Consider the following 26,583-nt stretch of genomic DNA (forward strand, 5'->3'; position numbering starts at 1 on the left):
AATAGCATAATATCATAGAAGTTCAAATTCATTTATTATTTTTCAATTGTTTTTTCATGAATTTTTCTACAATGTGTAAAATCGTTGTGAGTGAGTTCAAATGATTTTTTTTAACATTATTTGCGATTTCACTATTTAGAATTTTATAAAATCTTATTTTCAATATTATTCTAAAAAAACGCATTGATGAGATTTTTTATTTGGCTAAATGTATTCTTATACTACCTACATATACATATTTTAAGAGAAAAACATTTTGTTCAATCATAGTATCATGTCTGAATAATATATGAACATATTAATGTTGCTGCTACTACTAATAATTATTTTATTTAATAGTGCGAACATATAGCATTTATTTATTTTTTGGAACATATTTTGTAATGAAAATTCACAGTGATATAGAAAAAGCTTACTTTCTTTTTCTATTTTTGAAGAAAATACTAAAATAGTTTTTTTTGACACTGAAATGGACACCTGAAATTTTCTTAAACACCAACCACACCTCATATGTCGTTGTCAGTGTAATCATTATGTTCTATTATCTATTATTGCATGTACATATGTATGTTTTAATATTTTTGTCATATTCTATTAGTTATTTGTTTTATTTTCTATTTTTTTTTTAATTTTCATTATTTGTTTATCAATATCATTACATAAAAATTTCATTGTCTTTACATTATAACGATGGTAATTTTATTATTACTATAAAAAAGACAAAATAAAATTTTCGTTATTTATTTCAATAGTTCTCATTGGTCAGAAATTCATATAAAGTGCAAACGATCAATCAGCGAAAAGTTTCAAGAGGTTGTGGCATCCTCGAGACACTTTGATCAGAACGATAACGATAATTACATAGAAAAAATAAATGCCACAGACATCGATCTCGTTCAGCAGGTGAGTAGAAAATATACTGCTACTATCATTCACCCTTCAATATCATTTCCTAGACATGGATCTATCTGCCTCCTATGCTTGATAGAGGTCTCTTATTGGCCGTTTTTATAAGCTGTTGGTTGGATGTTATAGTCCCGCGAGCTTGCTTAGAATCTCATACAGTTTTTTGTGTGGAAAAACTTAGGTTTTCCCTTTGACTTAAGGTTCGGACCTTTGTCGAGCTGGTGTTGATTGGGAATGCAGGTTGTGAACGGGCGGTTGCTGCTCTCGGGTGTCGCGATCACCGGTTGATCTCCGCCTAAAAAGGGAGCCCAAGCAGCTACCCATTGAAGCTTCCTATTGGTCAGCGATCAACCCCTTCCCGACTACCGGATCACGTTCCCGAGTATATAAAAGGATGACATGGCGCCGCGCCGATCAGAACGGCTTTCGAACGTAAGTAGTGCACACGACGCCTGTCGAAGACTAACACAAAAATAGAAAAAGATAAAAACAACAAATCAAAACGAGATCCGGTCGCGAGTGAGACAGAATATAGAGAAAAAAGCCAACACCCACCCACCCCTCGCGGATTAACCAGTGTGTCTAAAAAGTGCATGTGGGATATCTACGCGTGGTGCCTATGACGCCTAGTGATAACAGTTCAAGAGTGCATAGGCACCTAGTGCAGATATACGCTTCGTGTGTCTCTTGTGTCGAAACCCATAAAGTGAAAATGAAAGCCTTATCAACCCCTCAAACCAGCCACATTATCACACAAAGTGCCATTTATTATATATATATATATATGTATCTCAGTGATGACGGTTCGCGATACCTCGCACGCATGCACTCACACAGACCGCGTCCCAGTTTCCCAAGGATTCTCAAGGACCTACGCAATCCGGGAAATATTTCCGTGTTGTTTTGTTTGCTTAGCGCTATATGGTCAGGGTGGCGAGAGCGACAGCGCCAGCCACTGGCCACGACCCAAAAATAAACCAAGCTCTCTTCTGGAAATAAACCAGGGCGCGGCATGTGCGTCCATTGCCGGATTCTTCAGGCTCGCTTACGTCATACGAATAATTTGATCGTTTCGATTATTTTGCGCAGAATTAATTCATCGCCGACTTCCTGTCGCACCCCCACCCCCTTGTCGGTGGACAATCGGCGACCTTGAGCTTTTCGCTCATCCGTCCTAGATCGGACCCCAGAAGGACTCCCCGTCGGATTGAAACCTTGCAATTCGAATAATTAGTTGTAAATTTGAGCTTTTATAGTAATTTGAAAGATTTTGAAACCTAATTTTCAACGACTTACTTTTCATTTCCTAGAATTATAAAATAAAAAATAGATTTTTTTTTCACTAGCTTTTATCGCTCTCAAGTAAAGATTCGTTTTGTTGAAATCAATACCAGAATTTGAGCTATTTGTTGTTAATATTTAAATTATATAGAATACCATCGATTATGCCATTAATTTAAAGTCATCGAGATCTCCATTCATCGCGTCTAAACCAACCACGTGTTGCATTCAATTGTGATTGATTCAAAAAATTTCAATTATATTCACCACACACATTGTATGTATACAAAATGAACCCCAAGCATTTCAAGTGCACTTAAAACTTATTAATTTTCTCAATTTTTTAAGTTAAGATTTGCACTTATTTAGCTATCGTCATGATTTCTTTATAAAAGTTTATTTTTCTATACTACCACACGGTTACACATTATGTAGTTATATATGTAAATTTCAGTATTTCAATAGACATGTAGTACAATATCTAATCGAGTAAATTTTCACGGTTAAACTTTGTATCGAAATTGGTTTATTATAGATGGATATGCTCGATGGCCGTATATGGAGAAATTCGCTGGGTATCTGTTTGTACATATGTACTACTGATTTTTACGTTTTGTCTTGCTTTCGTGCCACGTGGTTTTAATGCACAATTCGATCACTTTTTGGGTAGTTGGACTGATGGGTGTTGCCTAATCGTAGGATTGGCGTATAAGGTTTCCTCTACAACGGTCTTGGCAACCTTCCCGCCTCTGGTCGGGTTTCGGTTCTTGGACACAAATAGTACCCAGCGCCAGTGGTGCTTCGAGCTCTCGCATCCGCCACGAGCATTGTAGTACGAAACCAACTGCCGAACTGTATTCATCTTATCAGTGCAACTAATTTCGGTACATACACAATTCAGTGACATCCTACAATCGGCATCAGTGATAAATAAAGTGAACCTTTGCATACATTCGGACTTTGTATCTTTTCGTTGAAACTTTACTTTACAACTAGTAGTCGAGACGTGCGACATACTTACACATATAATATAATTTTTACTTCAACATATTTATAATAATAAACAATTTCTCTTCCGATATTATTGAGTGGTCGTTAAAAGACTTAATACTAACAAATATTATTTCATCGAAGTGCTATTCGATTATTGGAGTTAATTTTTTTTTCGTTTTTGTCCAATAGGAAGGCTCCAGGGCTGTTTCTCGTGTCTCAATAGCCCCGCACTTTCGTCCACCCAGTTAATATGCCGAAAGTAGTGAAGCAGGAGGGAGATGATCCCGACCCAACTCCCTACTTGTTCGTGTCACTCGAACAAAAGCGAATTGATCAAAGCAAGCCATACGATGGCAAGAAGGCTTGCTGGGTGCCCGATGAAAAGGAGGGCTACCTCCAGGGTGAGATCAAGGCCACCAAAGGAGATCTGGTGACAGTTGGTCTGCCCGGTGGTGAGGTAATAATCCAATGGAATCGTCACATTTTTCATCACATTCCAATACAAAATACACACAAACAAAATACAGCCGTTGGATTTGAGGAACAAAAAACTTTTGGATTGATTCCTCGAGTCTGTAGATTTGAATAGTTCTTTCAAGAAACTAATTGAAATATTTGGGGGTTGAATTAAATCGCTAGTTGAACATTTTATTGTTTGAATAGTTTTGCTGAGGTTTTTTCCGCGTACTAAAATTAAAATAGCACATAAAGTTAGAACAGAAATCAATGAAATAAATTAAAAATATGATATTAAGGAAATAGGTTTATACTTGTTGGGGTATCGAGTGCTCTATTTAAATGTATATGTACACGATTTTTAGTATTTTTAAATTTTGACAATTTCATATAGTGTTTTTTGAGAAGTAATTACAATGTATAATACATAGTTTAACGAAAAGATGTGTAATGTTAATTAAATAAGATCGGTGGGGTCATCGAACGTTGGAGAAGGGTCCTGTCGGTAGATTTTTTTAGAGAATTGAATAAAGTTGAGTTCTTACTATGTATATGAGCAGGAAAAGACCTACAAAAAGGAGCTCATTGGACAAGTGAACCCGCCGAAATTTGAGAAAGTCGAAGATATGGCCGATCTGACATATTTAAACGAAGCCGCCGTTCTACACAATTTGAAGCAACGTTACTACTACAAACTCATCTATGTAAGTCGCACTAATAGAACCTAAATTTGACTAACCGTACGTTTCTCTCTCTCGAAATTTAGAGCAAAGACTTCAAGAAAGACCTAGTAGGACAAGTCAATCCGCCCAAGTACGAGAAATGCGAGGATATGTCCAACTTGACATACTTGAACGACGCCTCTGTTTTGCACAACTTGAAACAACGTTATTACCACCAGCTGATCTACGTAAGTTGGCGCTAGCCGCAGCGCCTCGCTTGATAGAGTTTGCTCCCTGGCTGGTCCTCATCCCAAAATTCCTCCAAAATCGAAGCATGTACTCCTTTCACCGTTAAAGGTGTCCATAAATGTTGGGTCATATTTATATTGTTCATATGACCGATATCCTGTTGGGAAATTTCGTTCAAAAATCGCGTTCTAGCACATTCCAGACTTAGTATGAATAATGACGGTGGTTCATCATACCGTAGCTTAAATTAAAATTGTCCGATTATTTTTATGAGCGCACGCCGATCAGATCTATTTCTATCGGATCCCACGTGCAAATCACTCTTCACCTGGACGACAATAAATATCTTCTGATATCAGTCCAATAATTCATCATATCGATCAGTTAAAAATAAAATAAGGCATTGGCTGATTGAAAATCATAAGTAAAAAAATGTGTCTAGAAACGTTTTTTTTTGCCAAATCAATAAAAAATATATGTTCTAAAATTTAATAAAAATAACATTTTTTTTTAAATTGATTTGGCTTTAATATTAAATCTAAATTATAATGAAATATTCCTGTCTAAAATCGTACCCGCTTTGCTTAACATTGCTACTAATGCGGCCTATGGGTCTCCAGGACTTCTCAAACATCGCCACGAAGACAGGCGCTATGTCATCTGTGTTTTTTTTTTGTTTTCTTTTGTCTTTCTGTTTGAATATTAACTATTTCAATATCTTCAACGTACCAAATAATTCAGAAATTAAAACAAAACTATGAAGATATTGAAAGAGTTAAATAATATACGTTTTCAGAGTTCCAGACCTAAATACGGGAAAAGTACATTACAGTACACCCGTATAAAATTTTCTGTTTTATTTTTTTATGAAATATATATTGAATGTACTATTTTTGCGATCAAATCAGCACAGACCGCTGAATTTGGTGGTTTTATCATTGTGCTATATATTTTAATTTATGTAAAGTGACTTTCAAAGGTATTCGAGATTCGATATAAAAAAATCTTTCAAATATTGCTAAAATTATATTATTATATATTTTTTCTTACATCACACTAACTTACATATTTGCATATGTAATTATCTCGAAGTCGTTATTTTGGGCTTGAGAATGTCACTCTTCATATATTACCAGAATAGCTTTCTGGCAGCTTCTAGTTTATATTTAGGCGAGTATTTGAATTGATATAATGCAAAAATACTCACCTAACTATGTTAGTGATGACTGTCGATTTGTTTTTACACAAAAAATATACGGGAAATTCGATAAATAAAATTTCACATAAAAGTTTTTTGTGGCATACTATAAAAAATATAAAATCGGGGCAGATGTTCTTAAGCATCTTGATGTTATCGAATTTCTTATATATTTTGTATATTGCATCACATGAAAATTAGCCATTCGATCGATCGATGAAAAAACAAAAAAAAGTAGAGATACATAACGTGAAAATGTAAAAAGTGTCGAGTAAAAATCGATCGATGTTTCGGCAATTTTATTTCTGATCAACATCTCGCCATTCTGTACTAATAATGATTATTTTTATGTCTAGACCTATTCCGGCCTTTTCTGCGTCGCTATCAACCCCTACAAGAGGTTCCCTGTGTACACCAACCGTTGCGCTAAGTTGTACAGAGGAAAGAGGCGTGCTGAAGTGCCACCCCATATCTTCGCTATCTCTGATGGAGCCTACGTCAACATGTTGACTAACCACGAGAACCAGTCTATGTTGATTACGTCAGTATTTTTGCCAAAATTTTCTAAAACTCCGCATATCGTATGTGTCGAAGAGTGTTTTAATCGCGATTTTTTCATATTTGTTGGACAGTGGTGAGTCTGGAGCTGGTAAGACTGAGAACACGAAGAAGGTAATTGCGTACTTCGCCACCGTCGGTGCCTCTACCACCAAGAAAGAGGACCCCAACGTGAAGAAGGGCAATCTTGAAGATCAAGTTGTACAAACTAACCCCGTTCTTGAAGCCTTCGGTAACGCTAAGACCGTCCGTAACGATAACTCTTCTCGTTTCGTGAGTATATATAAGATGATAAAATGATGCTAGTTAAATAATCATGAATGATTGTTTTAAAACTTGATGTTTTGCTCTTGTTCAGGGTAAATTCATCCGTATCCACTTCGGACCATCAGGAAAATTGGCTGGAGCTGATATCGAAACTTGTAAGTTTCACTTCTACATATATGCATATATGCAATCCTAGGACGTTGGACAGTTCTTAATACATAAACTTGCATTATTACAGACCTGTTGGAGAAAGCCCGTGTCATCTCTCAACAAACTTTGGAACGTTCCTACCACATTTTCTACCAAATGATGTCTGGAGCTGTCGATGGATTGAAGGGTGTGTATTATTAATATAAAATTCCCCAACAACAGAATTAAGTGAAATTTTTTAAAATATTTTATTTCAGTTTATAGTTAATTGACTCTCTCTTTATAGCTATAGTTAATTGGATAATCTCTCAGAACATTCAATTGGTGTTTATACTTGTCGATTTGATTTGTTTATATTTATTTATTTTATATTTTTATACTGTTACACGTGTTACACAAACTTTCACACGCACATATAATATACTCGTATCAAAACACACGGGAGGTAAAAAACAAAATTGAGACAAATGTTATGAACCTTATATATTAATCTTAATATGTGATGGTACCTTTAGAAATTTGCATGTTGAGCAACAACATACACGACTATTACTTCGTGTCCCAGGGAAAGACAACCATCCCCAGTATGGATGACGGAGAGGAATGTACTTTCACAGATGTAAGTGTGACCTCGAAAGGTCTTCAAATGCAGAAGATTGATGTTTAATATTGGGAAACGTTATGGTACCCAAAAATTGGCTTTAGAAATTTTGTGTTTAGATTCCCTAGATCCAGAATTAGTTTTTTTTTATTTTTGTTTTTATCCTCGAACTTAAGGACTATTGAAATAGTTCCCCAAAACAGAATAGCGACTGTCATATCCAAATCTAGCAAAAATATACAGACTATATTTGCAAGATTACCGATTTATTCGATCAATGAGGGATGATTGTGGAACAAAGACATTTCAACAATCGTTCCCGAGTATTGATTTTCCAATATGTTCCGTCTTGTTGATCGTGTCTGCAACTACTATTTTGACACGATCAACAAAAAAAAAATACCAATACTATAATATGTGACCTTTTAGTATCCGCTGTTTATCCTTTGTATTGTTTTGTCTATACCTACAAATTGTACCTTCCTGGAGCTTGTTTTCCTTACCCGTCCATCAGAAGCAACATTATGTGACAATTGCTTTCCAAACTTTCTGTAGACAAGGCGATGTTGTCCAACAATATCCATGACTACTACATCGTTGCCCAAGGCAAGACCACAATTCCCAGCGTAGATGATAATGAGGAAATGCTGATCACTGATGTAAGTGCGGAAAATATTGACAAACCGCACTCACCCAATAGTTGTGCTTGTTCTTAATACTAACGCTCCCTCAAAAAATTAAAACAAAAATAACACAATGCGTAAAGGTGCATACTTAACACACTCATAAGTGTAAGAAGTCGCGGAATTTTTATGTCGCTAATACATGTTTTCTTTTTTGTGGACTTTTTACACGCATAGATGGAGCTGAGCGAGCCGGTCACCTTCACACTGAAAAATTCGTAGAAATTCTCAGTAGACCTATGATATTTAAATATTGTTTGAAACATTCGCAGAGTTAACATTGCTAAGCAACCGTATCAGCGAATACCCGTTCATATGCCAGGGTAAGACGCGAATTCCAGGCATCAACGATGGATTAGAATTTGACGCCACGGACGTAAGTGGTATGACATGGGCGTAAGGAGCGCGTCGGTGCGCCTTACCATGGACAAGGACCCTCAAAAGGTTCTTCTGCCACAGGGAAAATTCATCAAATTGTATAAAAAACTCAGATCTACGCAAATTGGAAGTGTTGAAGGCGACCTGCCCGCTCCTCGTCGCCGCTTCGCTTCAACAACTCACCAGCACAAAACCACAGCACAGCAAGTGTTTATCAATTCTTAGCACAGAGTAACAAAAAATAAAAAAAATAAACCGTAGTATTGAAACGTCACAGATCGAAAACGTAATACAATTTTCAGCGGCGATTGGCGGAACCTGAAAAATAGAGGGGATATAACGAATTACTATGCAAACGACAAATTAAACATCTCACATAAATATTAAAAAAAGCGAATGTTAATTTCATACTAACTGTCGAAATTTCCATTTTTTATATTCATAGCCAAATGCCTTTTGTCTGACAACATCTATGACTACTACAACGTATCCCAGGGTAAGATCACCATCCCCAGTATGGATGACGGCGAAGAATGTTCGCTAACAGATGTAAGTCGATATTTTTGAGAACGGAGTCTGTTCGTGTTATCAACATCCATATGGAATGGTGTTGCTGGACTCATAATTATTTTTTTTTATTGGTGCACGTCGATAGTAGGGTGTTGCAAGACATCGGATCCTCCGTCACATTGGGATGTGATTATTTTGGAGATCGTTTTTTCTATGAATGTATTGTTATTATATCAATTATTTAGATATATATATATTTGTGCACTGTCGACTTCCCCCTACACTAATATGTTATTATTATATAATATTTAAAATATTCAGTCCATATGTTGATTTGTACATGACCTGCCCTCTAACTGGGTGTTGGTTCGCTCTATATGAAAATTGTACCGTGTTCTATATGAAAATGTTCTATTGCGTTAGAATACATTTTAATATAAGTATTATTTTTAAATCTACGATGTGAGATAGATTTTAGTTATATAAAAAAACCCAACATCTACATGCATAATTGCACTAATAACAAAGCACTTTTCGTCCTCACTAATTTATATTTAGACACACTTTTACTAACATATGCGGTGAGTACTACCTTTATTTTATCTACATAAGCACTTTTTTGTAATGAATAGCAAGCACTCAATTTAAAGATAATAACAAATAACAGTTATATTTCAATTGAATTTTTTTATATATATTTGTCTCGTCTTTGGCACCAATAAAATATATGTTTCTGTCGATAAATAGCAAGCTTTCGACGTCTTGGGTTTCACCCAAGAAGAGAAAGATGACATCTACAAGATCACAGCCACTGTCATGCATATGGGTGGTATGAAGTTCAAGCAGAGGGGTCGTGAAGAACAGGCTGAAGCTGACGGCATTGAGGTACTTTTGTTCAAAAATTAAGCATAATTTATCTTGGTGAGAATTTTTTTAATGATATTTATTGTTTTGGACCATAGGAGGGAGAGCGTGTCGCCAAGTTGTTGGGTGTTGATTGCCAAGATCTGTACAAGAACTTGTTGAAGCCTCGCATCAAGGTCGGTAACGAGTTCGTGACCCAGGGTCGTAACAAGGACCAAGTAACCAACTCTGTCGGTGCCCTTTGCAAGGGTGTCTTCGACAGGCTCTTCAAATGGTTGGTCAAGAAGTGTAACGAAACCTTAGACACCAAGCAGAAGAGGCAACACTTCATTGGTGTACTGGATATTGCTGGTTTCGAAATTTTCGACGTAAGTATTTTTTTTTATTAAATCACTTTTGATATAAAATTTCAAAACAAAATATTTTATTTAAGTACTAGCTGTTGGTATATCAAGAAATCGCCTTCTATTTTACAAGTCTCTTCTATATTTCACTTCGCTCTTTCGTCTGACATCATTTTTAATTATTAATACGATACTATAATATTCTCTAATTATCATATGTTAGATATAAGCCTTTATTTTAAATTGAAATTGAAAAGAGAAACTTTTCTACTAAGTGGATCATTAACTTTCACGTGTGTTTCATATACGAAGTTGGCAGCGCCATCTTATGTATATGTTTAAAATATGTGATGTCTAGTAAAATGTATTTTATATTGCTATACATTTGACAAATATAATATTATTTTAAGAAACCAAATAATTAAAAAAATATATATGTCATTAATTTTATAACTTTTGACAAACAACATTAAGATTTTTAGATATTGATACATAAAATATTACTAGAATAAAAATTATGGATTTTTGGTTTATATTGACAGATAAAGCAAAAATCCATTTTGCTATTTGTATTTGAATATTTTAAATGTCGAGAATTTTTACGATTCATTTGGTTATGAAACAATTTCATATATATTAATTAATATATAATATATAAAACTAATTATATAACTATAATCCTAACTGATTTTAATCACTCGATATGAGGTTTCAAAATGGAGTAAAAAACGGTCATCGGAAAATTATGATACTTTTCATTTAAATAGATGGGGACTTAATCAATTTTTTTGGTAACATTTTAGTACAACGGCTTTGAGCAGCTTTGTATTAACTTTACAAATGAGAAGTTGCAACAGTTTTTCAATCATCACATGTTCGTACTGGAACAAGAAGAATACACTAGGGAGGGCATTGTTTGGGCCTTCATTGATTTCGGAATGGATTTGTTGGCGTGCATTGAATTGATCGAAAAGGTAGAATGAGCGGGGAGCTCTTCACGGTGCCTGTTAAATTTTTGTCATGAATTTGTAGAATATTAGTTTTTTTGTCGATTCCCCTAAATCCGAAATCTAGGAGGATCGCACCGATGAAAGAACAGCCAACGTAAGATTAAATTGTTAAATTTTAACTAGTTAGTTATTCCAAAAAGATTGAGTTGAAAACCGTAGAAACTCCAAAATGTGTTTATTTGGTATTCCTTATAATGAACATAAGAGACTTACCAATAATTTAACCAAAAAAACTAGTAGACTGGTTCTTTAAGGACACATATGAGTGCCTGAACCGGGCTTGTTTGTAACAACCTCATCCAAAAAATCATCACTCTCACCAAGGCGTGTCTTGAATGTAATAAGAAAAACCAAAATCAACGACAGCCAACCAAATCCACGAATGTTACATGTATATTTGTTTGTTTCCCGTAAATCCACTTATCCCGTATAGTACAACGGCTTCGAGCAAATTTGCATCAATTTCACCAATGAGAAACTTCAGCAATTCTTCAACCATCACATGTTCGTCCTCGAGCAGGAGGAATATACCAAGGAAGGCATCGAATGGGCCTTCATTGATTTCGGAATGGATTTGCTTGCATGTATCGACTTGATCGAGAAGGTATAATATTCACGAGCTGATACGTGAATGGAAGATGACTGACTGGTGTAGTCAGATAATGTGTTCGAGTTCTTCGTGCTGTTAAACGTTTTCTATTGGTGTGCCTTTTTTACTTTAAATCCATTTATACATTTTAAGTGGACCGTGTATTTTCAAATATGTATGTCGGCTATGATTAGGTCGTCATACCCCCCCCCCCTTCCTATTATTGTAATTGTATAAAACAAACAACAAAAATACGTAAAGAGTTTTACATATCAATTACCATACCCTGTATCGTCCCCAGAGTGACCTATCTATTTATAACATACCCAAAATACGAGACGAAACATCGTTCATCGCATTTTAAATTTACTTTCTTTTTATTAATCTTATTGTTGCCCAACACGTTTTGATCTGTCACTAACTGTGTTTGTCCCGTTGTGTGTCTTCCTACAGTACAACGGTTTCGAACAACTCTGCATTAACTTCACTAATGAGAAGTTGCAACAGTTCTTCAACCATCATATGTTCGTATTGGAGCAGGAAGAGTACAAACGAGAAGGCATCGAGTGGACGTTCATCGATTTTGGCATGGATCTCCAAAATTGCATTGACCTTATTGAAAAGGTAGTTGGCAGCCATGCTTTGACGGGGCTTAGCCACACAGGAGATCAGCTGAAAGATTTCACATAATCACCCGTCGATAACTGACTTTAATAGAAAATTTAGAAATAATTATAAACGATCGGGAAACTGTGGAATCTTGAGGCAACAAGCTATCTATATATGTGCTTTTTTTTTGACGCTTTATCTGTTTTGGAGGCTTTACGTCGAGGTGGTCAATGCGAACAACCATCTCTCGCTACCTGTTCTAATTATAATGATTCTTTTCGTGTATTTTTTTTGTTGTACTAAAAAATTTCTGTCTTTATTATGATTGAGACTGGAATTAGTTGTTGTTGTGTTTGTGTTTTGTATTTTTCCTGTGCCCCAATGGTCCGGCGGCCAGTCGAACGGTTTTAATCAGCTATGCGTCAATTTTACGAACGAAAAACTGCAACAATATTTCAATCACTTCATGTTCGTGCTAGAGCAAGAAGAGTATGAGAGAGAAGGAATCGAATGGAAGTTCATTGACTTCGGCATGGACCTTCAGCCAACGATAGATTTAATTGAAAAGGTATTGAACGTCGACCCCTCTTGGCATATTTAACAATTGCTCACGCGATTTTTATTTTAAAAAAATCGAAAGAAGAAAGCCAAAATGTAGAGCTAAAAATTAATCAGCGTTTATATTAAAACTTTATAAATGCGTAGTTTTTGTCGATTAATTTTTGTAAATATTATGCAAACGCCGAAGGATTATTAAAAAAAATCATCGAAAACGTATTTTGTATGTAACATTATTTCAATAACGGAAATAGTAATTTGGTAGATTTAAATTTAACGAATGCGATTTATATCATGACTAAAGCTTTAATATTTGTACATTTAGAGATTTATTTTAACTTTTTTTTTTGTAAGCAATTGAAAAATTACTATTTTATTAAAATTGATATGTTAGGTTATATTTTGTAGATTATTTTGAAATATAATAATAGTGGTTAAACCAATCGACTGTGCCCTAACCATCATCTTCGCTTCGAAGAACGCATGATGTCTTGAAAAATGTGCCTGAAAATTATATGTATAATGTTAAAAAAAACAACGACAAGGTAAGATTGAAGCTTTTCAATTTATAACAGCTGCTTTGAGCTGAGAATTTAATTTTTTACATTACAACAAAAATATTAGAGTTTTAAAAATGCTTATAGTCAAAATTTAGTTTTTGAGCATTATTTTTTGTTGACTAGTATCAATATAAAAAATTTGCTTTTGTTTTTAAAGTATCTTTAAAATGTAGTTCTTTAAAATAAATCCTGCTTTATTTCCTTTGTTATTTTTTCAATATAAAAATGCTCTAAAATATTATTCAGGAAAAATATCAGTAATGTTTGTTAAAAATCAAACTAATATTTTATTAAAAGGAGTATTATTTTGACGAGAATGATCCCAATATTATTCTCTCGTTCAATATAGCCCATGGGTATCTTGTCCATCCTTGAGGAAGAGTCTATGTTCCCCAAAGCCACCGACAAGACCTTTGAAGAGAAGTTGAACAACAACCATTTGGGTAAATCTCCTCCATTCTTGAAGCCCAAACCACCAAAGCCCGGTTGCCAACCCGCTAACTTCGCCATCGGCCATTATGCCGGAAACGTAAGTGTCTATTTTAACCGTACTTAAAATCCGTAAATTTTCATTTTAAATGATGTCATTTTAATTTGAAACACTTGTGAAATAGGTCGGCTACAACATCACTGGATGGCTTGAGAAGAACAAGGATCCCTTGAACGACACTGTCGTCGATCAATTCAAGAAGGGTAGCAACAAACTCTTGGTAGAGATCTTCGCTGATCACCCCGGACAGTCCGGTGGTGCTCCTGACGCTGGCGGCAAGGGTGAGACAAAAATTTGAAACACTTTCAAATACAATCAATTTATATTCCATATTATAATATATTTAGGTTTCTAAAAATATTCCTACGAAGTTCGAGAATCAATTGAAGTTATATTTCATACATGCATTATATATCCTCATTAATACTTTTACCATCAAAAATTTTTTCAATGAATTTCAAATGGAGATTCGATGAGTAAAAGTTAACACATCCATTTTATAGCATGAACCAATACAAATATATGCTATATAAATCCAAAATATATAATTCTCAAATTTACATTTTAATGAATCGATAATTTAACTTTCATGGAATCTTCGGTGTTCACCTCAAATCACACCTATTAACGTACGAACCTGATTTATTACTGGTACAGGAGCTAAACGCGGCAAAGGATCTGCTTTCCAGACTGTGTCATCTCTATACAAAGTAATTTTCCAATTCTTTGTTAGCTGGTCTAAAATTTTGTAGCTTATGGATCAGACGAGCACATCAACAAAGGAGAACTACATAAATCGGATCAACCGTTCGCTTTCGCTTATGAATCTTAAAACCCACTCCTTCCTCCATCACGTTCAAAAACAGCATGCCGATATCTACGTGGCTTAATGTGATCGTTTCCAATGCTCATCAATTAATTTATCGAATATATTTTACCTTTAAATGTTTAACCGTAACATTCACTTTCGATGGCTAATCTAACTATTGCGGCTCATTTTTAAGCTTAAAATATCCGATACATCCGACATGACGGTAATGTAAACTCGAAAGATTCTGCGGACGTGTAGAGGATATTGTGACGAGGAGATGTTGTGTTATGTATTATGTTGCTATGTTTGAATTTATTTTTGTTCAGGTGGTCGTGGTAAGAAGGGTGGCGGTTTCGCTACTGTATCATCAGCCTACAAGGTTAGTTTGTCCTGATGACAAACGGACTTGATAGAATCATTTTTAGCGTTCAAAGTTTTAAGAACATCTAATACCCATATCACTGTCACCCTACTGCAAAGAAAGTAGAAACGGTGGAATTTTATAAAACCTTAATAGTATTCATAAACATATATACTCCTCCCCCCCCCCTATAAACCCCTGTTTTGGTGCCATGAACTCTCTCTTAATCGTACTTTTACACGAAAATTGGATGAAAAACAGCACGTTTCACCCCTTGTAATATGTAGATTATCATAGACGTAGCTCTTACAGTATTTGTAGACGTAGCTCATACAATATAGTCGTAGTTGTACGAACGGAATAAGGAGTGCACCTTATAACATATTATATTTGTGATGTCCATTTTTCATATGTATCTCTTAATACAATGAAAGTAGTATATATATTCAAATATATTATAAAATAATCCTTACTATATACGTATATCAAATATTTTTTTTATCTATACGAAACCCACGTGTGATTGGGTGTATATATATATGTATGTTTGTATAATATATAATCTAATATATAAATCTTTCAAATATGAAAGAGTTCACCATAATTATTATTATATACAATTTGAGCAATAAACGAAAAAATCAGATACGATGATCATAATTGCTAGAAAATATGCATTTCAATGACCGACGAACAGCATTCGATTATATTATACATATAACAGAGATGGATTGTGTCGTGAGTCATTCATCTGCACGTGTGGCCTTTTACCAAATATTATACAAAACTGTAAGTAAAAGGATTGCCAAGTTTGTCATTGGCAATATAAAACTTGTACTATTTAATTTAATAAAAAGTATTTTATCATAAAAAAACAGTCAAAATTTGCCAAGGAAAAGCTGGCAAAATCAACTAATGCGTGGTGTGTGTATTGTGTTTTTTACTAACATGGAAAATTGTATATAAATATGCAAAATATTGATATAACAAGGAATCGGCGTAAAATCGATCGTGAAACTAATTTGTATTGCTCTTATAGGAACAATTGAACAACTTGATGGCCACTTTGAGATCTACCCAACCTCATTTCGTACGTTGCATCATTCCCAATGAATTGAAACAGCCTGGTTAGTACACTTATCATGTTTATACTGTTGCTGGGTTTATTTTTGAAAACTCATGATTGAACTGTGTTATTTTTTTTCGCAAGGTCTCATCGACTCACATCTTGTAATGCACCAGCTGACATGTAACGGTGTGCTTGAAGGTATCCGTATTTGCCGTAAAGGTTTCCCCAACAGGATGGTATACCCCGACTTCAAGCTCCGGTAAGTTATCAACAGTTTAAATTTAAATTATTTCAATTTAGTTTTCTTAAGGTCTATTTATATACATGTATGCATACTGGTCTTAAGTTAATCCGATACGACCGTATAAGGGACTTGGAACTGTTCGCAACGCGGCATAGACTCATACTATTCTACAATTGTATAAATAGACCTCAGTATTTATATGCAGATTTTATATTGTATGATAGATTAGTTAAAGATTTAGACTTGCCGATCATTTCTTGTATTTTAAACGATATGATGATAATGAGTGTTTGCGCAATATTTCAATTATATTATGTTGACGAAACAGTTACATGATTCTTGCTCCGGCCATTATGACCCAAGAAAAAGATCCAAAGACTGCCGCAGCTAAATGTTTGGAATCAGTTCAATTGGACCCGGAGAGTTACCGAATTGGCCACACAAAGGCAAGCTCAAATGAGTAGAGGCTGAATGCTCAGTTGACCCCAAAAGTTTTTACTTTTTCAGTGCATACCATATTTTTGACGAATTTTTTATCCATATCCAATCTCGAGTAGTTGTTGAAATAATGCGGTCCATGTAAGACAGGCATGAAGTATTATAAAAAAAAAACCATGAAGTTTTCCTATGCACCACGTATACTTGATACGTAGTACCTTTAAGTATGTAGTTCACCATATGTATATGTATGTCTGTATGTACTTCCCTTTTACCCCATTTGCCTCAGTATCTTATAGTTCGAAAAAGTTATACACACTAGAATAAGTATGGCATGGTATCGTCTATTGTTCCCTCTATCCAAATGTATCTTCTGTAGCTAGAATTTATTTCATCTAGGTATGTCATGAAACAGTGTTTTTGATTTTCCCAATTGCTCGTTATCCCTCTATTTAGATACAAGATATTGGCTCCTCAAGCCGTCGCTAAAGAATCGGATCCCAAGAAGACCGCCGCTATCATTTTGGATGCTACCGCCTTGGATGCCGAATCCTACCGTTTGGGTCACACCAAGGCATGTTACCAGACATCCAACATCGACTTGTTTTATGCTACATTTCGATTATAACCCAATTTCTATTTATGTTTCTCGCAACAGCTTTAATAAGAGTAATCCTGACAAAGGAGATCCTGCTAAACGATCCTGAATTAACGAAACAACTTTGTCGATAGACTTACAAAGTTATTTTTAGCATATTTCATAATTTTATATTTGTTTAGTTTGAAGAAAAGACATTTTTTCAATTGACTAGAAAATAATGTCAATCAATTCCGTTTTATCCACTTTTAGATAATGTAGAAATTTGAGCTTCATACTTTTTGGTTTGCGAGACACTATTTGGTGGGTGCGAGCATTTTAAATAGAATAAATGCAATTTTTTGGCACCAAAAGTGGGTCGTGAAATGAAAAAGTCTGAAGGTCATTTGTATGTAATAATAAGTGTGTGTGTGAATTTTTGTCCAAATAAACCGCAAATCCTTTAAAATCAATATACTGAAGAGGATTTGCGACTGTAGTCATAGTCAAATTTGTCACTAATTTTTTTTTTAACGGGCAAATCCAGATACAAAATTCTGTGCATGAGCCTCTTAAAAGAACCAATTTCACCCGAGAAGGCAACCGAGAAAATCTTGGAGCACACTGGCTTAGATTCCGAATCCTTCAGACTGGGAAAAACAAAGGTAGAAACTATGCACTACCTCGCCTAATATTTATAACTGTCACAATTACTAACACTCCCATGAATTATACATATTCAAAAAAAAAAAATGCATGACTGTCCAGGGGTTTGTACGTATGAAAATATATATAATATGCATGGAATATGATACGAGCCAAAGTTGGCCCGAGTATGCGAACTGACGTGTTATATGTGATGGCAACAGGTGTTCTTCCGCGCTGGTGTCCTGGGTCAGATGGAGGAGTTGCGTGACGACCGTCTATCCAAGATCGTCTCTTGGCTCCAGTCCTGGGTACGAGGTTACTTGTCTCGTAAAGAGTTCAAGAAGCTCCAAGACCAGAGGTGAAGATTGTTCATCCAGTTTCTATTTGCACAGTCTGCTGGATATTTAATTACTTTGAATTTGTACTCCCTAATCTAGATTGGCCTTGCAAGTGGTACAACGCAACTTGCGCAAATACCTCCAACTTCGCACCTGGCCCTGGTGGAAGTTGTGGCAGAAGGTCAAGCCCCTCCTCAACGTCACCCGCGTCGAGGACGAGATTGCCGTAAGTATTCTGATACTCTACAATTTTTAATGAATCATCTAGGCGACGACCCAAAAATGAGAGTGCACACCGTTTATAATCTGCTCTTTTCTAATCATCACATCTGAAAGTGGTTCTAAATCGGTATGCCCCGTTGCCGTGGAACAGGTGTAACTCGCCGTGTCCGCATATAGGCAGCATGACAGCGCTTCTGCCTGCCTACCTGTGCTGTGGAAGCTATTTTTGTAGAGCTTCTGGAAGCTGGGCGAAGCAAGCGCACCCACTTCGATATAAATCTTCAATTTATCTTTCGGGAGCATTTCACTCGTCACGTCACCGCTTTCAAATTAATTTTTCCCCTCTCCTTCCCCGATATTTTTATCCGTGGTCCAGGGCCGGCTCGAGCGCATTGGCTTTTATAGCACACCGGTGTAAAGGTGAGCTGTCGCGGCCATCCCTGGCGCCTCCAGCGGGGGCGGGAGTGGTTTTGCAGATCGGCTCTGGATCAACATCCAGTGTTCGGCTCTCGGTCCTCGCGACACCACCACCCAGACCAGGCCTTCAGCCTAGCACTTACTTCTTCGTCTTGCATTATTTGAATACGAATCAACCGAACGAAACCGAAAAGCACTCCAGTACACTCGCATACACACAGCTACCAGCTCATTTTATAGCCGCGCTGGGATTTAATAAACGCACACACAATGGAGATAGCTGATATAGACGCGGATTTTAACAAAAAAACGGAAATATTGCAGAAACTCGAAGAGAAGGCTGCTAAGGCTCAGGAGAACTTCGAGCGTGAAGAGAAGCTTCGCAAGGAATTGGAAGTCCTCAACTCCAAGCTCCTGCAAGAAAAGACCGATCTCTTGTCTTCTCTTGAAGGAGAGAAGGGATCTCTCTCTGAATTCCAGGAAAGGTCCGCCAAGCTCCAGGCCCAGAAAAATGACTTGGACTCCCAACTCCGTGTAAGTATTACAAACTTTAATAACATTTTAATTTAATAAGTTACATATTCATTTTAATTAGAGTACATTCAAAATTTCAATAGAAATTTAATGATTTGCATAGCAATTTTATAATTTGGATAGTAATTTAGTGAGTTGAATAGTAATATAATGATTTGAAGATTAATTTAATGATTTAAATAGTGATTTAATGATTTGAATAGAATGTAATTTCATGATTTGAATAGTAATTAAATGATTTGAAGAGTAATTTAATGATTTAAATAGTAATTTAATGATTTAAATAGTAATTTAATGATTTGAATAGAATGAAATTTAATGATTTTAAGAGTAATGTAATGATTTAAATAGTAATTTAATAATTTGAAAACTATTTTAATAATTTGAATAATATCCAATAATCTAATTAGTGTTTTAGTAATTTAATAATTCAAGTATTAATTTGATAATTTTAAATTTTAAATAACATTCTTAAATTTTCGATAGAAATTTAAAAAGATAAGTGGTAGTGTAATATTTTACACAGTAATTTAATTATTTATTCAGTAATTTCAAAAATCATGTGACGGAAGAAATTTGCAGTAGTGAAAACTAATTTCATAGTTTAATAGAATAAAATTGCAATGAGAATTTAAATAATCTATAAAAAAAATTGGCTTAAAGGGTTTGATAATATCGCAAATATAATTGAATAAATTAGTAAAATAAATTTCGGGGAATTAGTAATTCAATATGCGCAACGGTATGATATATGTAAAAATGACGTATTTGCAGTTAGGCGGGTGTATCATTATTTATGAAAGGCTATTTCTGTGCACGGTAAATCACACAGATTCCAGCCTAAAAGAAAACCGTCATTCGGCACCTTGCGCGTGTCATAATTTTCGGTATAATATTTATAAACACGGCTTATTTAATCCTCCAGCTCACGAACATTCATCGCGAATATAAATCGACGTGTCATACGACGCGTATGAAGTGTGCCAGCTTTGGCGCCCCTCCAGCGGGATATATAATATACGTGTGTTTTTGGTTACGATTAGAGTAGCCAAAAATGCAGAGTGTTACATATCGCTGCTGGAGCGATGTTTATAGATGGGCTATTTCAGCGGCCAGTGGGGGCGGCCCATCACTACTGCTGAAATAAACAAGCCAATTAATTGACAATCGCTCTCCTAATGCCGAACGAGACTTCTATTTTTGACGTATCGACCTCGATGCTTACATTCTGCTTCACGTTTCGCAGGACACCCAAGAGCGTCTCACCCAAGAGGAAGATGCCCGCAACCAACTCTTCCAAGGCAAGAAGAAGCTCGAACAAGAGATCTCCGGGCTGAAGAAGGACATCGAAGACCTCGAACTCTCCGTCCAGAAGTCTGAACAGGACAAGGCCACCAAGGATCATCAAATCCGCAACTTGAATGATGAGATCGCCCACCAGGATGAACTCATCAACAAGATGAACAAGGAGAAGAAGCTCCAGGGTGAGTCCAACCAGAAGCAGTCCGAAGAGCTCCAGGCTTCCGAAGACAAGGTTAACCACTTGAACAAGGTTAAGGCTAAGCTCGAACAGACTTTGGATGAGCTTGAGGATTCCCTCGAACGCGAGAAGAAGCTCCGCGGTGACGTTGAGAAGTCCAAGAGGAAGGTAGAAGGTGACCTGAAACTCACCCAGGAAGCCGTCTCCGACCTCGAACGCAACAAAAAGGAACTGGAACAGACCATCCAACGCAAGGATAAGGAAATCTCATCCCTTACCGCCAAGCTTGAGGATGAACAATCCCTCGTCTCCAAACTCCAGAAACAGATCAAGGAACTCCAGGCCCGCATTGAGGAACTCGAAGAGGAAGTCGAATCTGAACGCCAGGCCCGCGCTAAGGCTGAGAAGCAACGCGCTGATTTGGCTCGCGAATTGGAAGAATTGGGCGAACGCCTCGAGGAAGCCGGTGGTGCCACTTCAGCCCAGATTGAACTCAACAAGAAACGTGAAGCTGAGCTCAGCAAGCTCCGCCGCGACTTGGAAGAGTCCAACATCCAACATGAAGGCACCCTCGCTAACCTCCGCAAGAAGCACAATGACGCCGTCGCCGAAATGGGTGAACAAGTCGACCAATTGAACAAGCTCAAGGCCAAGTAAGTATATATTTCCCCAAAGAGGCAACGGATGGGTATATTACAATTTTCTCTGAATGAAGTAGATAATTACATGTATTAAATAAAATTTAAATTTAGGGCTGAACACGATCGCGCTTCTTGCCACAATGAATTAAACCAAATGCGCGGTGCAGTTGACCAATTGGCCCGTGAGAAGGTAAACTGATGACCTGCTAAGGCATGCGTCAGTGAACCCTCTTCCTCTGAGTGTTGCACGATTAACGTTCAAAACAAAAAAAATAGAAAACGAGACGAATCTCGATAATTTCATTTGTCGAGACCATCCCCCTACCGTACCGTTTAGTCCTCATTATGTGATCGTACTTCACGTTTCACATTTACACAATACCCAACACGGACATACATACAGAACCATGTGACACTTAATGTAAATGTTAATTTGTCCTTTAGGGCTGAAAAGGAACGCGGTCAATACTTCGGTGAACTGAACGACCTTCGTGCTGGCATTGATCACCTGTCCAACGAGAAGGTACAGCCGAATGACAAAAAAAAGTTTAAAACAGCCTAACGCAAGCACGCGGCCTTTTCTTCAGCTTTTAGGCAATTAAGTCTTTGACTATGTAGATACAACAGCAAATGGCGATATACAATCATCACTTACAAATATCAACAAAAATTCATCAAAATAACATCCCATTAAAAACTGCTATTTGTGACTAACATACATAATGTGATTTTTCAGCGGAAAACTTCATGCACGTGTCATATATATATATATATATATATATATATATATATATATATATATATGTGTGTTTCCAGATATCATCCAAATTCATAAAAAATAATTGATCCTTTTTTATATTTATCACGAAATAATTCTTATATCGAAACTAGATCCTTCTGTGTTCATCAGTTTGACTCCTAATTAATGAATATAAAATGTCCACATCATGTATTAATATAAAAAAAGTGTTTGTGTTTGTAACATGAAATTAATTATCGACATAGTTTATGAACAAATAAATAAAAAAACAATTTGTATATAGGCTGCCCAAGAAAAGATCGCCAAGCAATTGCAACACAATCTCAACGAAGTTCAAGGCAAATTGGATGAGACCAACCGCACTTTGAATGACTTCGATTCCGCCAAGAAGAAGTTGTCCATTGAGAACTCCGACTTGTTGCGTCAACTCGAAGAAGCCGAATCCCAAGTTTCCCAACTTTCCAAGATCAAGATCTCCCTCACCACCCAACTCGAAGATACCAAGAGGTTGGCCGATGAGGAAGGCAGGGTATGTACATCTGGAAGAAAAAAATGTGTATATTAATTACATTTCAAATAATTAATTTTACATTATCTTTATAGGAACGTGCTACCCTCCTTGGCAAATTCCGCAATTTGGAACACGACTTGGACAACATCCGCGAACAAGTTGAGGAAGAAGCTGAAGGTAAGGCTGATATTCAACGCCAACTCAGCAAGGCCAATGCCGAATCCCAATTGTGGCGCTCCAAATACGAATCCGAAGGTTTGGCTCGCTCTGAAGAACTTGAGGAAGCTAAGCGCAAGCTCCAAGCCCGCTTGGCCGAAGCCGAAGAAACCATCGAATCACTCAACCAGAAGTGCCTCGCCCTCGAAAAGACCAAGCAACGTCTTGCCACCGAAGTCGAAGACTTGCAATTGGAAGTCGACCGTGCCACCGCTATCGCTAATGCCGCTGAGAAGAAACAGAAGGCATTCGACAAGATCATTGGCGAATGGAAACTCAAGGTTGATGACCTTGCTGCTGAACTTGATGCCAGCCAGAAGGAATGCAGGAACTACTCCACCGAACTCTTCCGCCTCAAGGGAGCCTACGAAGAAGGCCAGGAACAACTCGAAGCCGTCCGTCGTGAGAACAAGAACTTGGCTGATGAAGTCAAGGACTTGCTCGACCAGATCGGCGAAGGTGGTCGCAACATCCATGAAATCGAAAAGGCCAGGAAGCGTCTTGAAGCTGAGAAGGATGAGCTCCAGGCTGCTCTTGAAGAAGCTGAAGCTGCTCTCGAACAAGAAGAAAACAAGGTACTCCGTTCTCAATTGGAACTTTCCCAAGTCCGCCAAGAAATCGATCGCAGAATCCAAGAGAAGGAAGAAGAATTCGAAAATACCCGCAAGAACCACCAACGTGCCCTCGACTCCATGCAAGCTTCATTGGAAGCTGAAGCCAAGGGTAAGGCTGAGGCCCTCCGCATGAAGAAGAAGTTGGAAGCTGACATCAATGAGCTTGAAATCGCCCTGGACCACGCCAACAAGGTAGGCAAAATTTTAAAAGTAGAAAATTTAATTTTCAAAATATTTCATTTTCTAATCTGAAATGTTTATTCTTTAGGCTAACGCTGAAGCACAGAAGAACATCAAACGCTACCAGCAACAGCTCAAGGACGTCCAGACCGCTTTGGAAGAAGAACAGCGCGCCCGTGACGATGCTAGGGAACAACTTGGCATCTCTGAACGTCGTGCTAACGCCCTCCAAAACGAATTGGAAGAATCCCGCACTCTCTTGGAACAAGCCGACCGTGGCCGTCGCCAAGCTGAGCAAGAATTGGGTGATGCTCATGAACAGCTCAACGAACTTGCCGCACAAAACGCTTCAGTATCTGCCGCTAAGAGGAAACTCGAAGCCGAACTCCAGACCCTCCACTCCGATCTTGATGAACTGTTGAACGAAGCTAAGAATTCCGAAGAAAAGGCCAAGAAGGCCATGGTTGATGCTGCACGGTTAGCTGATGAACTCCGAGCGGAACAAGACCACGCCCAGACACAGGAGAAACTCCGCAAGGCCCTCGAAACTCAAATCAAGGACCTTCAAGTCAGGTTAGATGAAGCCGAAGCTAACGCCCTTAAGGGAGGCAAGAAGGCTATCCAGAAACTTGAACAACGAGTCAGGGAACTTGAAAATGAATTGGACGGTGAACAGAGGAGACACGCTGATGCCCAGAAGAACCTCCGCAAATCAGAACGCCGCATCAAGGAGCTTAGCTTCCAAGCCGAAGAGGACCGCAAGAACCACGAACGCATGCAAGACTTAGTAGACAAACTCCAACAGAAGATCAAGACATACAAGAGGCAGATCGAAGAGGCTGAAGAAATCGCAGCTCTTAACCTTGCCAAATTCCGCAAGGCACAACAAGAGCTCGAGGAAGCCGAAGAGAGGGCCGACCTTGCTGAACAAGCCATTAGCAAGTTCCGCGCGAAGGGACGTGCTGGATCTACCGCCAGAGGAGCTAGCCCGGCGGTAAGCATCAAACTCAATTCCTCGTTCTGAAATAATTATTTTTAATATTTGAATATAAAAACAATTCTTTTTTCACTATGTAGCCACCCAAGCGCGCCATGGCTCTCATGGAGTAACCATGTTTAAGTTGTAAGTTATTTGAGAGAGCAATTTCGCTTGGGATTTTATAGATAGTTTAAAAAAAAGCACTAAAAGTCGTGCAAAACATACCTATCCATAGACTGCTATAATGTATTGTATACATCAGCAAAACTGTTTTGGTCTTGTAAATAATTTCGTCAGAGTTTTATTCAAAAAGCATTTGAAATTATTCCAAATTCTTATAATGCCATATCCCATATCAAGTTCCTCTATATGACCTATGCATGTTATGAAGCAGTGTTTTTTTTTTTTATTATTTTTCGTTCCTAAATTTCCCTGCTTTATTATTGCGAATATCTAATTTTGTGTTAATTTTACAGCCAATCCGACCAGGAGCGCGTCCCCAGCTGGATGGCATGGCATTTCCACCCAGGTTCGACTTGAATCCTGAAATCGACTTTTAAGACATCTCATAAATATTTTTTTTATTTATAAAAAAACATAAACGAGGCTTTGTACAGAATATTCATAAAAAAAAAATCGAGCCTGTAAAAAAAAGAACGTGAACAATACAAGAAGAATGCCTGCGATCAGATCTTGTCGAACGGTTTATTTATAATTATTTTAATTTATATACAGTTTATTATTTTATAATTATTTTTTCGTTGAAACATAAATGTATTTATCATTTACGAATACGTGACAGATGACAGGTGTAACCGATGTTAGGGATTATTGATAGCGGGGATAGGGATAAAGTGGGAGTACAGCCCTGAGACACGACCGCCACCTTATTACCTCACTTTAATTCTATTCCTGCTATGTCTAATCGTTAACAATGTATCACTTAAGTATGTGTGACTCACATTGTATACATGGCTTCTTTCACGCATCAATAAATCATGTTGATATCGTTATCACAAAAATTTATTTTTTTTATTTATCGCTTGTTGTTATCCCGAACCTAATACAGTCCTTTGAATTTCAAAAAAAATATATATTAATTTTACAAACCAATATTTATGCATTAAATGATCGACGAAGATCAGATACAATTACACAATATTCAACGGTCATACATATGTATTTCAGAACTATTTCACAAAAAAAGTTACATATGTATGTATAGCTAAACCTGCAATAAATAAGAATACATAAAAGTTCAAGAAAAATCAAATTGATTTCTATGAATTTAAAACATTTTGATTACAAACTGAAAATATCATTTCCTGCGATGACCTCAATAAACAACGAAAGAAAACATATTGGAAAAATAAACTAAACTCAACAAGTTTGTTTAAACGAAGTTGTATATACTGATGAAACAGAAACGATCGTGAAATGCTAGAAATAAAATAGTTTATTCGTAAAATTCATCCAAAGTAAACGAAAAAATCTCTTTTATGTTACAAAAATTTATTCACACGTTCGAAACTTACGTCACGAATGAAGGAAAATGTAACATTTTGAAAACTTCATTTTATCGGATTGTATTTTAAGAAATTCATACATATATAATAAACTATTTTAT

General features: G+C 36.7%; 1 protein-coding gene across 50 annotated transcripts; it reads left to right on the forward strand.

Moving 5' to 3' along the window:
* The first annotated feature begins 1,106 nt into the window (after positions 1 to 1,106).
* On the forward strand, positions 1,107 to 25,981 carry Mhc (myosin heavy chain). Of its 50 annotated transcripts, none has more exons than XM_077433614.1 (27): positions 1,107 to 1,338; positions 3,370 to 3,637; positions 4,197 to 4,340; positions 6,102 to 6,286; positions 6,378 to 6,576; positions 6,662 to 6,725; positions 6,809 to 6,907; positions 7,877 to 7,980; positions 9,640 to 9,777; positions 9,855 to 10,124; positions 11,544 to 11,714; positions 13,776 to 13,955; positions 14,041 to 14,197; positions 14,574 to 14,626; positions 16,128 to 16,215; positions 16,299 to 16,416; positions 17,964 to 18,081; positions 18,286 to 18,422; positions 18,502 to 18,628; positions 19,366 to 19,575; positions 20,822 to 21,708; positions 22,141 to 22,219; positions 22,740 to 22,985; positions 23,060 to 23,989; positions 24,066 to 24,971; positions 25,055 to 25,100; positions 25,433 to 25,974. In XM_077433614.1, the coding sequence occupies exons 2-26, from the start codon at positions 3,431 to 3,433 to the stop codon at positions 25,085 to 25,087; spliced, it is 5,850 nt and encodes a 1,949-aa protein (XP_077289740.1). In that variant the 5' UTR covers positions 1,107 to 1,338; positions 3,370 to 3,430; the 3' UTR covers positions 25,088 to 25,100; positions 25,433 to 25,974. The 50 variants fall into 50 exon arrangements, with proteins under 50 accessions (XP_077289740.1, XP_077289729.1, XP_077289737.1 ...); XM_077433603.1 differs by lacking the exons at positions 11,544 to 11,714; positions 17,964 to 18,081 and adding exons at positions 12,153 to 12,323; positions 17,296 to 17,413; XM_077433611.1 differs by lacking the exon at positions 11,544 to 11,714 and adding an exon at positions 12,153 to 12,323.
* Positions 25,982 to 26,583: the final 602 nt, after the last annotated feature.

This window comes from Arctopsyche grandis, chromosome 6 (assembly GCF_051622035.1).
Source record: "Arctopsyche grandis isolate Sample6627 chromosome 6, ASM5162203v2, whole genome shotgun sequence".
Lineage (NCBI taxonomy): Eukaryota > Metazoa > Arthropoda > Insecta > Trichoptera > Hydropsychidae > Arctopsyche > Arctopsyche grandis.

Bases quoted from the DNA above. Each gene is read 5' to 3' on its own strand.
- Mhc (XM_077433583.1), top strand. From the start codon at position 3,431: ATGCCGAAAGTAGTGAAGCAGGAGGGAGATGATCCCGACCCAACTCCC. The intron at 9,778-9,854 runs GTACTTTTGTTC...TTTGGACCATAG, and splicing joins CTGAAGCTGACGGCATTGAG to GAGGGAGAGCGTGTCGCCAA. The intron at 14,627-16,127 runs GTAATTTTCCAA...TTGCTCTTATAG, and splicing joins CTGTGTCATCTCTATACAAA to GAACAATTGAACAACTTGAT.